At 39.6% G+C, this 13134-nt stretch overlaps 1 protein-coding gene across 4 annotated transcripts in view; it reads left to right on the top strand.

Annotated features, from left to right (window-relative positions):
* The window catches only part of ulk2 (unc-51 like autophagy activating kinase 2), a 45808-nt gene extending 32917 nt beyond the window's left edge, over positions 1–12891 (top strand). Inside the window, exons 15-27 of one of the 4 annotated variants that reach the window (XM_073817564.1) lie at positions 1394–1543; positions 3265–3410; positions 3512–3595; positions 4887–5158; positions 5315–5442; positions 7961–8070; positions 8261–8395; positions 8548–8759; positions 8840–9018; positions 9099–9217; positions 9412–9569; positions 9659–9794; positions 11078–12891. In XM_073817564.1, the coding sequence (XP_073673665.1) occupies positions 1394–1543; positions 3265–3410; positions 3512–3595; positions 4887–5158; positions 5315–5442; positions 7961–8070; positions 8261–8395; positions 8548–8759; positions 8840–9018; positions 9099–9217; positions 9412–9569; positions 9659–9794; positions 11078–11142 (1894 nt within the window). In that variant the 3' untranslated portion in view covers positions 11143–12891. Of the gene's footprint in view, positions 1–1393; positions 1544–3264; positions 3411–3511; positions 3596–4886; positions 5159–5245; positions 5443–7960; positions 8071–8260; positions 8396–8547; positions 8760–8839; positions 9019–9098; positions 9218–9411; positions 9570–9658; positions 9795–11077 lie in introns of all 4 variants that reach the window. The other 3 variants (XM_073817563.1, XM_073817562.1, XM_073817565.1) reach the window with 3 other exon arrangements.
* Positions 12892–13134: the final 243 nt, after the last annotated feature.

The raw sequence follows: 13134 nt of genomic DNA, 5'->3' as shown, positions 1-13134 counted from the left end.
CTGAGGACAACTGAGGGACTCACATGCAACTATTACAGAAGGTTCAAACGCTCACTGATGCTCCAGAAGGAAAACAATGTATTAAGAGCTGGAGGGTGAAAACTTTTGAACAGAATGTAGATGTGTACATTTTTCTTATTTTGCCTAAATATCATATATTTTTCATTTAGTACTGCCTTTCAAAAGCTACAGAATATACTTACATGTTTCCCAGAAGACAAAAAAAGTTACATTTACCCTGATCTTCAAATTTAAAAAGTTTTCACCCCTCTTGATGCATTGTGTTTCCATCTGGAGCTTCAGTGAGCTTTTTAACCTTCTGTAATAGTTGCATATGAATCCCTCAGTTGTCCTCAGTGTGAAAAGATGCATCTCAAAATCATACAGATGTTGTTGGAAAGGGTACAGAATATACAGAAATGCTGTAAAACCAAAGAATTTGTGGGACCTGAAGAATTTTTCTGCTACTAACGGCAGAACAGCAGACAGTTTAACTCTTCGGGACAAACAAGGGACTCATGAACAACTAAAAAAAACAAAAAAAAAACAGAGCTGTGGAACATTCAGGTAACAGCACAGTATTAAGAATCAAGTGTAGGTAAACTTTTGAACGGGGTAATTTTTATAAATTCAACTATTATTTTCTCTTGTGGACTATATGTAAATGTCTTTTTTGTGAATACTAAATACTAAATAAAAAATAACATGCTTTTTGTATGATCCCTCTCATTGTGGTAAAATAATAAACATTTTGCAGATTCTGCAAGATGTAAGTAAACTTTTGAACTCAACTGTAAGTCCTGTTTGTTTTTGCTGTGCCATGCTGAACTGACTCGGGGCCAAACAAAGAAACTCTCTTTGTGTGCAGTTGTCGTGCACCCTGGTTAACCGCTCACGTGTAGCTCACACTCACACTCCTCCCTCACTCATTGCATAATCCAGAATTACGGAGCTCTTTTTTTTCACGTTTAGCTACTTTTCCTTCTTATCAGACTTTGCACGGTGTGCGCACACTCCCCCATACATGACCCAGTCATGACACCTGTGAAAAAACATTATGTTCCTGATAGAATAAAAATAAGCTGTTTTGTTTCCTTAGTCCGAGACTGGTGAAAGTAGGTGGACCCAGCACGTGCTATTGCCTGAAAGCACCTCCCATTTCTCCTCCCTCTTCCTTACTGATTGGCCAGGGCTTTGTGTTTACTCTATAGCTCCGCCTCCACGTGGTTCAGCCATGCCCTGTGAGCAGAAACCGCTTTGCTAAACTTATCTAAGTTAGAAGCTTCTCGGACTTTAGTGATCACATATTGAGTTTTTTAAAAGGTTTTATGGCATAAATGGGTTTGGAAAAGCATTCTGACTGGATTGCAATCTTATTTCCTGGCTTTCTCAGGCCAGCACAGCCATCGACCGGACAGACCCCGATGGTATCACCAAGAAGTGAGACTACGCCGATACCTGTGCCAACACAGGTACGAAACTACCAGCGTATCAAACAGAACCTGTCCAGCAGCCCCACCACAACACTTTATGGCTCTCCAAGGTAAGACATAGAATAAATAACTCTGCTAACTGCTAGTGGCATGATCAAGTCTTTATGATGCAATATAAACATCTGTGACATAACTTGTCCGACTCATTGCTTGTCAGTCTCAAGATTACTTCAGTTTTGTAAAATTATGTCAGTTGTTTACCTAACAAGGAAAATTTAAGTGATTCAGTGGATAGTTTTTGTGAACAGCCGGGTTTTGGGTGTTCAGGCAGGTGACTAACAGACTCTGGAGATTATGACTGTTGCACAGTCTTTTATTAGTCACGCCAGACCTCAGCAGCTGCTTGGCCTACTTCACTCTGACCTGGCCTGTGTCTCAAAAAGTGATTAAGCTCTTCACGACAGCCTTGCTGTCCCTGTGCCCAGAGTCGGGCTGGTTAACATTACCTCACTCTGTTAGTCAGCTCGGTCACCGTGCTGGACAAGTAGCCCTGGGCACTGCTTTAAACCTGATTTATGAGTCATGATTATCTTCCAGGTGTCATTCACTGAAGCATTTATCAAGTACTGGATTTGAAAAAATCCTTGATTGCATTTTGCGTGTGTCGAGTAACCAGTAAAATACCTGAAGTAGCAAACGAGAATCTGTAGACTGTTTTCTAAGGCTGCATGATATATCTAACCCATTTAAAAATCCTAATAAAGCATTAGTTTAGTAATAAAGCCGGTTTAATATATGCGCTTTAATTATTTACATGTGTTTAGGTCACGTACATGCATCTTAGAGTGACTGCGTTCACATTAAATGCTGCTCCACACAAACTCTCACTCTGAGTTTACATGTTTTGATGTCCACATATTCAAGAAATTACAGTGGCAGCAGCATTTCTGTCACAAAGAAATGGTCAGATATTAAATATTAAGTGGACATCTGAAATAAATGTTGTTTAGTCAATATTAAACAAGCAGTAAAACGTAAAAAGGCCGTTGGCACCCTCTGCAGTCATTTGTTATGATGCGTAATGTACATTAGTGCTATTGTTTAGAATACATTATGTTTTTTATTAGTTTTGTTCAATAAAACCTTGAAAAAAAAACTTACTCGATTAATCGTCAGAATAATTGTCAGATTAGTCGATTACCAAAATAATCGTAAGTGACAGCCCTAGGCTATTGTTTACTTCGGCCTATTTGTTACTACAAAAAAAATAATGATTTAATTATATAGTTAGTTATAATTATCCAATTATGCATATGCTTGTAACAACAAACCATGCAGCCCAGGTGTTTTCATGCAAAACCGCTTTAAACCCATAAACCTTCAAACCTGTGAACTCAATGCTTGTGTCTAAACAGGAGACAAATTCATTGACCCTATTGTTTCACACTTTCCGTTCACTGAAGTTTTATGGTACAGTGCTTATCTATAGTGCCAGCCCTAGGATATTGTTCACTTGGGTCTATTTTTATTACTACAAAACAAAAAGTATTATAGCTATCAGATTACTTGATTAATCGTCAGAATAATCAAAGAATTACTCGATTACCAAAATAATCTTTAGTGACAGCTCTGGGCTATTGTTCACTTAGGTCTATTTTTATTACTACAATTTTTTTTTTTTAAATATAATTATCAGATTACTCAATTAATCTTCAGAATAACCGACCAAGTACCAAAATCATTTGTGACAGCCCTAAACATAATTTCATAATTTTGTTGTTTGTCCAAATACTACAGTTAGTATGATTTTTGGTCGTTTTTATGGTCACAGGTCGGGCACAGTGCGGCGCTCAAACACAAGCCCGATGGGGTTCCCTAAAATGGTGTCTGGGTCGCCTAGCCCTGCAGATACGGTCCAAACGGTGGGGCGACGCCTCTCTACAGGCAGTTCCCGGCCTTACTCCCCCTCTCCACTGGGTAAGAGTCCCTGCTGTCATTCTTTTACTGGGAAACTGTATTTTTAAAGACTGACATGTCCTGACATGCCCATTTTATGTGTGTCTATATTTGTTCCCCAGTGGGCACTATTCCTGAGCAGCTTGGCCACTGCTGCTGCGGACATCCCCAGAGCCACGAGGCACGCAGTCGCAGCTCCTCAGGCGGTGAGTTTTATATGTGAGAAATTGACATGAAAAACCACAGCACTAGTGTTTCCTCTTCAAAGTGGGGCCATTAACAGTCGCGCAAGCAGTAGCCGCAGTCGCTTCCTCCCGGTGGGTCACAGCATGTCTGTGTTATTTAGGTCTCCATGGATACAGCTGCTCGTTATGGCTGAGAACTCAACAAGCCATCAGGAACAATGCATGTGCTTGTAACAACAAACCATGCGGCTATGGAGCTTTCGTGTAAAACCTCTTTAAACCTATAAACCTTCAAACCTGTGAACTCAATGATCGTGTCTAAACAGGAGACAAACTCGTTGACCCTGTTGTTTTAGACTCTCAGTTTACTGAAGTTTTATGGTACAGTGCTTATTTATATACTGCAGTGCCACCTAGTGGTTGAATAGTGTAGCATGTGGTGTGCCATATCTACAATATGTTCTGTTAAAGGTATAGAACTAATCTACTCATATATATCTAATGTAGGGGTGGGCATAGATTAATTTTTTTAATCTAGATTAATCTAGATTAAATCTTGGAATTAATCTAGATTAATCTAGATTAAAATGGCTAATCTGAATTCTGCTGAAGGCATTCAGAATATGTGTGCTACCCAAATAATGACTAAAAGTAAGTCTTCTAGAACGGGCCAGGTGGCGCATTAGACCAGGCGCTCATCTCCTGTTTCCAAAATGCATCACAAACTGCTTGACAATTGCATTTACAACATAATTACCTATACAAACTTGTGTAACCAAGTACTTGTGCGCAAAAGGCTGCACGACGTGCGTGTTGCCATTAAATACACAGACGCGCACCGGCATGGATATCTGCGTACATAGTCTTCCATTAAACTGCGTTGCTTTTAGAAGCGTCAATTTAGTTGTTGCATATAGTTTAATGTCTTTATTTCGGGATTATCAAAGTAAATTATAACTCATGTGCCCCAGTAAAAAGGATCTAGCAACGCACCTGCCCTGAAGCGGCTTCATAACTGCATCAATGTCAGCACGTCTCATTTGATGTGGTAATTTCACAGAAGTTGAAGACTCGTTCTCGCCCCCTACAGTGCAATTCGACTAGGTATACGTCATCCGTGCTCAAATATCAAGGTGAAAGTCATCATAGCTCACATAGTTTAGACCCAGCTCCCAACCCAACTTTGAGAATAGATTAACGGCGATATTTTTTTTTATCGCCCGATAAGAGTCTCACGTTAACGCAGCACGTTAACGCCGATAACGGCCCACCACTAATCTAATGAGAACATAATTTGCTTTTAATGTTTTAGGTTCCCCTGTGCCGTCCTCTCAATTACTGGGCGCTCGTCTTCAGAGTGTGCCCACGCTGACTGACATCTACCAGAACAAGCAGAAGCTACACAAGCAGCTGTCTGATCCAGTTCACCCCACCTCCTCAGCCTACCCCACTAGCCACTCCCCTCAGCTCGGACGCCCTGGCAACCTAGGCACTTCCCCAACCAAGCACCTTGGCTCCTCCCCTCGCACCTCTGACTGGTTAACGAAGTCACCGCTGCCCACCATCATCGGTTCACCCACTAAGGTAAGCTATAGGAGCTGTAAAATAAAAAATGTTTCAGGGCTAGGTCAGGAGCTTTTGGCATTAATAATGTAATTTCTTCTTATATAGGCAACTGCTCCATTCAAAATCCCTAAAACTCAAGCCTCGTGCAATCTCATGGCCCTGGCTTCTCAACAGGGTATGGCTGACAGCCCCATTCCAGTCAAGATGCTGATGGATGGCCGTGACCTCTGTGCACATCACTGCTCGGCATATCCCAGCAGTCGACAGTGTGCACCAGAGGCCAGCAAGACTTCTTTTGGCAGGTTGGCAAACTACTTTTGGCTTCTGTTCAAAGGTTTGGGGTCAGCAATTTATTTGCATAATATTTAACAATATTTAAAAAATATAACTTTATATTTTTGATTATATAAATATACTTGTTGAGCATAAGAGACTTCTTTCAAAAACATAAAAAACATACTGACCCTAAAATTCTGAACTAGAATGTATACAGTTATTATATCATGAATTTTGGTAAGATTTTGGGGTGTTGTACATGAGATCTGGTATTCTAGTTTGACTTGTTGACAAAAACAGTCTCCAGGGGTGCTCTCTATATTATTTCCCGTTTAATGTCTTTTTCCTGATTGTTGGTCACACCACATGACTTTAATTTATTAATTTTCTTTTCAATCATTTCTTTGTTTTTAATGAGGCTTTTTAAATTATAATATCCATACAGAAATCGTCATTACTTCCAGCCCCACAAAAATATCAACCAATATTAACCAAATTAAAAACATAGTCATCATATAAAAACAATCATCATAGAAAATAATTGCATTTTTCATATATAAAAATTTTAATGTATTTTTTAATAAATTAATTGATTTGAACTAGGAGTGTTGCAATAAATCGGTATTGATGATAATAGTGTGATATTTAAATAATCAAATATTGTTATCATATTAATTAGGGGTGTTGGAATATACTGGTGTTGATGATGATAGTGATATTTAAATAATGAAATATCGTTATCGTGTTACTTGGAGGTTTCAGAATATACGGGTAATAAATATATATTATAAGTAGGGCCGGGACTCGATTAAAAAAATTAATCTAATTAATTAGAGGCTTTGTAATTAATTAATCGAAATTAATCGCATTTTAATCGCATATAAATATTTGACCTGAGAACAGTGAGAAGTAAGTTTTTTCATATGGATTTTTAGTATACCATGGAATAATGACTGAATACATAAGCTTAAGCAACAAAATATTGTTTATTTTTGTTCAACCAAGTCCAACAGACCAGTGCAATATTGCCATTAAGTGTAGCAATAGGATACAGTGTTTCCCCTAGGTTTCCATACTTTTTTTTCTCGGTACTTTACCCTACTTTGTGTAATAACGAAAACATTTATTTCAGTGAAAAAATAAATCCAAAACTCTCTATTTTAATATTTTGAACAATAGGGCTTTACAATCTTTTGCTATTTTTTTTTTTCATAATCAAATGAAAGCATAAACATTTATTTATTTTTAATCAAATGAAAAATAAACCTTTTTAATTTTTGGCAAACAAACAGAGGTTTGCTGTTAAAATCAATAAATAATAATAATTTAACATTTAAATAATAATCGTAGTATTTTTTCTACAATTAAGTGGTTAATCATGTTGTTTTATTTATTTTTTATCATTGTTTTTTGTCAATTATTTAAATAGGAATATTGTTCTGTTTCATGTTAAACCATACTTTTATTTTGACAGGTTGCCGTGAAGTTTCTGTGTGTAAAGTATGATATGATGCTATTTTTCTCAAATGAAACGGTAAAAGTGACACTGACAGTAGCTTTGGAGATTGAGTCTATCTGTTCATGTGAGATGCAAATGCCAAAAATTAACGGGAGCATCACGCGTGCAGTAAAAAAAAACGCGTCTCTGCCATTCATACAGAGGCAAACGGAACATGCAGGTTTCATATTAAAACTGTCTTTTTGCATTTCAGTTTTCACAGACACTAGTCCATATCGCGATTTGAATTAAGTGACAGACGAACTTTTGATTTATCAATCCAAAAATCGACGAATTTACGTGGCATTCCGCGCTATAGTAAATTCGGTTTTTATGAATGGAGTCCGCGATCCAGTCCGTGTTTTCTTGGAGGAGACATTGTAAACGCGCCCCCCTAAGATAATGGTAGGGGAAACACTGGGATATTTAGAAATATACTAGCCTACATTTCAGAAATTCAGGTACCCTATAGGTAGGTAGACCTTCTGTAAAAGCATTGAGGTGATACTTGAGGCTCGATGTGCTGCGGTGATATGCGCATTCCTTTGTCTGAACGCTAGTTGGTGCTCCAGTATAATCGGTCCGCTGAAACTCATCCAGTGAGAAACGTTCCGCGGTGCAAAATTAAGTGCGATTAAAATGCGTTAAAAAAAATTAACGCGTTATTTTTGTGTAATTAATTAATCTAAATTAACGCGTTAAAGTCCCGGCCCTAATTATAAGTATTGTTATTGTGTTAATTGGGGGGTGTCAGAATATACCGGTATTGCCGATAATTGTGTTATTTCAATAATGAAATATCATTATTGTGTTAATTAGGGCTGATGTGATATACCGGAATTGATAATAATTGTGATATTGAAATAATTAAATATCATTATATAAATCCCTTATATGGACAAAGCTGTCACTGAAGCCGGATAAAATACATAATAAGAAATGTTTTGTATGAAGACAATCAGCACATAATTATAACAGTATATATCGTTATCGTGGATTTTTTAATTCTAAACGCATTTTATAACAAGCTGAACCCATTTCCTCAGGTCTGTAAGTGCTGGTAGACTATCCGAGCAGCCAGTACGGATCACTTTAGGAGGACAGCCGTACCAGGGCAGCACAGACAGCCTCAACACAGAAAGACCCATGGACACAGGTAGCCCCCTTACAGCTTTTTGTAAAGTCCAGTTTTTCATACCACTATTATTTTATTTCTACTATATGTAACCCCATTAAGCTTCTCCTGACAGCTTCTGTCTTGCATGAAGTGTTCTGATTGGCTGCCAGTGTTTGTGTGCATTTTGTGACCCCTCTGTGTGTGTGTGTGTGTGTGCGTCCCTCCCCAGCCCCGGCAGGGACTTGCGGCTTGGCGGCAGGCGGGGCAAGTCCACGCACCGTTGTATTCACAGTGGGCTCGCCCCCCAACAGCAGCACCCCTCCCACCTGCAGCCATCTCGCCTCCCGCCCGCGCACCACCTCAGGTGAGGGGCTTTGTCTCATAAACCTGCCCCATCTGTCACTGCTTCAGCTGCCGCACTACATGTTTAATATCTGTGCCACTGTTTTCATGGTCAAGAAATAAAGCTAATAGACTGGACTACGTGGCTGATTGTGTGCATCTATGTGTCTGCAGTAGGCTCCAACAGTTCGGCTGGCTCGCTGTGCTCCACCAGCGGCAAGGTGTACATGGGATCTCCCCCGGGCATGACCATCGGCAGCTCCCCGCCAGGAGCGGAAGCGGCTCCCAGCAGTCTGCGCTATGTCCCGTATGGCACCTCCCCGCCCAGCTTGGATGGATTCATTACCTTTGAAGCTCCAGAACTGCCAGAGGAAACACTGATGGAGGTGAGAGAGCTTAAACAGTTTGAACATATAGAATAGCTTATATTGGGAAACACTAACATGCGTGTGTTTGTGTTTGGCAGCGTGAGCACACGGACACTCTGATGCACCTGCGGATGATGCTGTCCTTTACGGACTGTGTGCTGGAAATCGCTTCTCTTCGGGCCGGAGGACCTGATCTGGGTGCGTCTGCTGCCTCTCTTTATCCGCCCCAGGACAGCGTGGTGGTGGATCAGATTAGTCAGCTCAGTAAGGAGTGGGGGTAAGAAGAGTGCGCACAAACACATGATCTTTAACTGCATAGAATACAGTTTGTAACGGTTTGGTCATCATCTCACACAGGCAGGTGGAGCAGCTGGTTTTGTACATGAAAGCCGCACAGCTGTTGGCTTCCTCGCTGCACCTGGCCAAAGCTCAGATCAAGTCTGCCAAACTCAATCCATCTACTGCCGTCAAACAAGGTGAGCTGTGATATTAAATGGTGTATATGTGTGTGGTCAGTTTGTGACAAGAGTCAATCACAATAGGGATATGCCTGAATTGTGAATCCATATGTGGAAAGGCACAGAAAACTAATTATGTATTCTACAGAGTCACTTACTAGCAGTAGCCTGTTACGTTACAGTGCATAAAATATCTTGTCTCTGAATTTCAGTGGTGAAGAGTCTGAACGAGCGCTACAAGAGCTGCATTTCCCTGTGCCGCCGGCTCACGGACAAACTCAACCACTTCTTCTCTGACAAGCAGCGATTTGTGGACGAGATCAACAGTGTAACAGCTGAGAAGCTCATTTATAACCATGCCGTAGAGATGGTGAGTGAGGATAATCATGGCGGCCACACTTTGAGCTTTGTTGCGTGATTTAATGAGTGGTTAACATTGGTGTCATGTTTAAATTCCAGGTGCAGTCGGCCGCACTAGACGAGATGTTTCAGCAGACAGAGGACATCGCATATCGCTACAACAAAGCCTCCATGCTGCTGGAAGGCCTGTGCAAGATCCTCCAGGACCCAGCTGATATAGAAAACGTCACAAAATGTAAGTGAAAAAAATATTTTGAAAAAAAGATTGGAACCTTTTTTTAGCTCCTAGAACTATTGGCAAAACTTTCCGCTTTTTGGCATGTTCGCACCATACCATTATATACACCTTTCAGATTCTGCAAAATGTTAATTATTTTATCAAAATAATAGGGATCATAAAACTGCATGTTATTGTTTATTTAGTACTGACCTGAATAAGATATTTCACATAAAAGATGTTTACATATAGTCCACAAGACAAAAATAATAGTTGAATTTATAAAAATGACCCTGTTCAAAAGTTTTCAGTGGGTAAAAACGTTTTGAATTTGAAGAATGGGTAAATTTAACTTATTTTGTCTTCTGTGAAACATGCAAGTATTTTCTATAGTCTCTGAAGGGCAGTACTAAATGAAAAAATATGATATTTAGACAAAATAAGAAGAATGTACACATCTCCATTCTGTTCAAAAGTTTTCACCCCTGGCTCTTAATGCATTGTGTTTCCTTCTGAAGCATCAGTGAGCGTTTGAACCTTCTGTAGTAGTTTCAAATGAGTCCCTCAGTTGTCCTCAGTCTGAAAAGATGGATCTCACAATCATACAGTCATTGTTAGAAAGGGTTTAAATACACAAAAATGCTGGAAAACTAAAGAATTTGTGAATTTTTCAAGAACAGCGGGCAGTTTAACTGTTCAGGACCAACAAGGGACTCATGAACAACTATCACCAAAAAAAAACAAAAAAAAAACAGCTGTGGATCATTCAGGTAACAACACAGTATTAAAAATCAAGGGGATGTAAACTTTTGAACGGGGTCATTTTTAAACTATTATTTTCTCTTGTGGACTATATGTAAACATCTTTAATGTGAAATGAAATTTAATGAAATTTCTTATTCAGGTCAGTACTAAATAAATAACATTTTGCAGATTCTAAAAGGGGGACGCAAACTTTTGACCTCAACTGTAAGTGTATGCTGATTGGACAAGCTCATACAAAACACTACTACCCGGCATTTTTAATAGTTGTGTAAAAATATATACTCCAAAAAACATGGAAACCAGCAATAATAACATCATTTAGCTACCTTTTATCTGCTGTGTTGTGTTCTTTTCTCAGCCTCGATGATATGTAACACTGCAAGTTGTCATAGGAGATTTAGTCCGACTTTTGTGCTTTTAAATCGCATAAATTGTGCATTTACATTTATCACAGAACCCACAATTCTGACCAATGTATTTTAATTGATATAAAGGTGAAATAAAATTCTTTATCTCCTTGTGTTTCTTTTGTACAGACAAGGCAAGTGTGGACCGGAGGATCTCAGCTTTGTGTTACTGCACCGTTACCCTGTACGAATAAAGAGCGTGATCTGTAAAATCTCAGCCAGTGCTCTCACTCCAGGGACCATCATCTTCTCAAACCACGGAGAAGACCAAACAAACCCTCGATTTTGTTTTGTAGCAAAGCACTTTGAGTTCCTTTTGATTCCTTTCAATCACAAGCAACAGACCAAGTATTACATTTCTTGCAGATGACATTTTGAAAAGGATGTGCACAAGTTCACTACCAAAGATGAAAACTAAACAGAGACTTTATAGTATGGACCTGCATTTGGATCCATCTTCTGTTTCTACAAGTCTTTTCCCCCCTTTTTTTTTTTTTTTACATAAACTGAAGGGATTTTGGACTGGGAATCCATAGAGGCCCAGCAAATGAACATCAATGCAAATCAATTCATCTTATTGTTTTATACCGCACTCTATTGCTCTGTTTATTTATTGGTTTTAGAAAGATATGCTAGTGTTATTGATGATAGTGTTGAAAGACGACATTGTTGGACTAATTTCTGGTACCACACGCATACGCAGTCACGTGGTTGAACTTAGGAGCAATCTGTAGTAGTATTTACAAAATCAGCTTTGAAGCAAATGCACTTTATTGAGGCAGATGTGGAAGACGCTTGTCCTTGAACATCTGGCAGAAGGTGGAGATTATGATCCTTCATCCTTCTCCAAGATCAGTGCTCTGAGACTCTGGTTTCTTCCCACCTCCATATCGGAAATCCTCTGAGAATGAGTATCTGGAAGGCCTGCGAGCTTCAGGTTGGCGCCACACAAGAGCCTCGTGGTGAATCATCCATAATGGTCAAAATACTTGAGTAGTTACTTACATTTTGATTCAGCCGTACTGAAACGTTTTTATGTTCATATTAATACTGTAGCTTTTTTTAACCGGCGTGCGTGAGCTGTAAATACTTGTACATTCTGCATGTGTGTTTTCATTTTGGAGTGAATGCGAGCGAGCACAGCGTGATTGAAGAAGGTGGATGCTGCCGCCACCATCCCCGCCTTTCGACTTAAGAGCACAAGATCTCGTTTTTAGGGTTTTTTGTTTCTTTCTAGAAACATTTGACAACTTCCACAGATTCTTCAAGGCCTCACGGAAAGCTCAAGACCTCACTTTGCATGGCAGCTCTTGAATATCTTGTGTACGATAAAACACTGACTGTGCGGGATGTGGATGTCGCAGGTAAACGGGAACGGGCCGCTGCCAGGCTCTGCTTTTCCCCCGACAGTGTTCGTGTAACTGCACTTCCCAGGTGCTGCAGTGGCCAGTTTCAGGATACTGAAGAACTGAAAGCATATGTATGTGTTTCGAACACCTCGCTCCCTTTTCCCGCACTCTGCCCCTTGTGAGCCTACAAAGCCTTTACTGTACAGAACGAGAAGGCTGATGTCCTTTCTGCCACAAAGTCATGCATATCTGTAGTTATAGGACTTCCTAATCCAGGTCTGAGGAGAACTGTGTACAGATGATCCATTAGAGAAGACTACAGTAGTACCGAGCACATGTACCTGTGGAACATTAGAATGTATTTGCCCTTCGTTTAGCACCTTTCCTTTCTGGATAAATGCTTACGACCAGCCTATCACAGCCCGATTCGACATGATCACGGCCAATGCAGCCTGAAGGCCCTGCTTCCTTGGTTTTCAGTGACAGATGTTGATGTTTTAAATGTTTTAATCAATATGTGTGTTTTACCAAGGGCATCTGTGTTGTCTGAAACTGTAGAAACGCAGTTTTTGTTTATTAAACAGATCAATTTTATCCTGCTATCCGAGTCTAAGATTGCGTTTCGCAACTGTGTTGGATTCTTATATTGCAAAGGTAGTATTGAAAGTGCAGCAAAGGCGAGATACACAACTACACAGGCACAAATATAACAGAATAAAGCAATAAGCAGATACAGATATTAGCCTAATATTTCATCTACTTCGATGGAAATGATAAGAACAAACACAAATGTTGTCAAGATTCTTGCCCTGGAAATCCTGGTTCAGATCTGGCCAA

This window comes from Garra rufa, chromosome 14 (genome assembly GCF_049309525.1).
Source record: "Garra rufa chromosome 14, GarRuf1.0, whole genome shotgun sequence".
NCBI classification, from domain to species: Eukaryota; Metazoa; Chordata; class Actinopteri; order Cypriniformes; family Cyprinidae; genus Garra; species Garra rufa.
The sequence above is the reverse complement of the archived record's forward strand: the minus strand, read 5'-3'. Positions and strand labels throughout refer to the sequence as shown.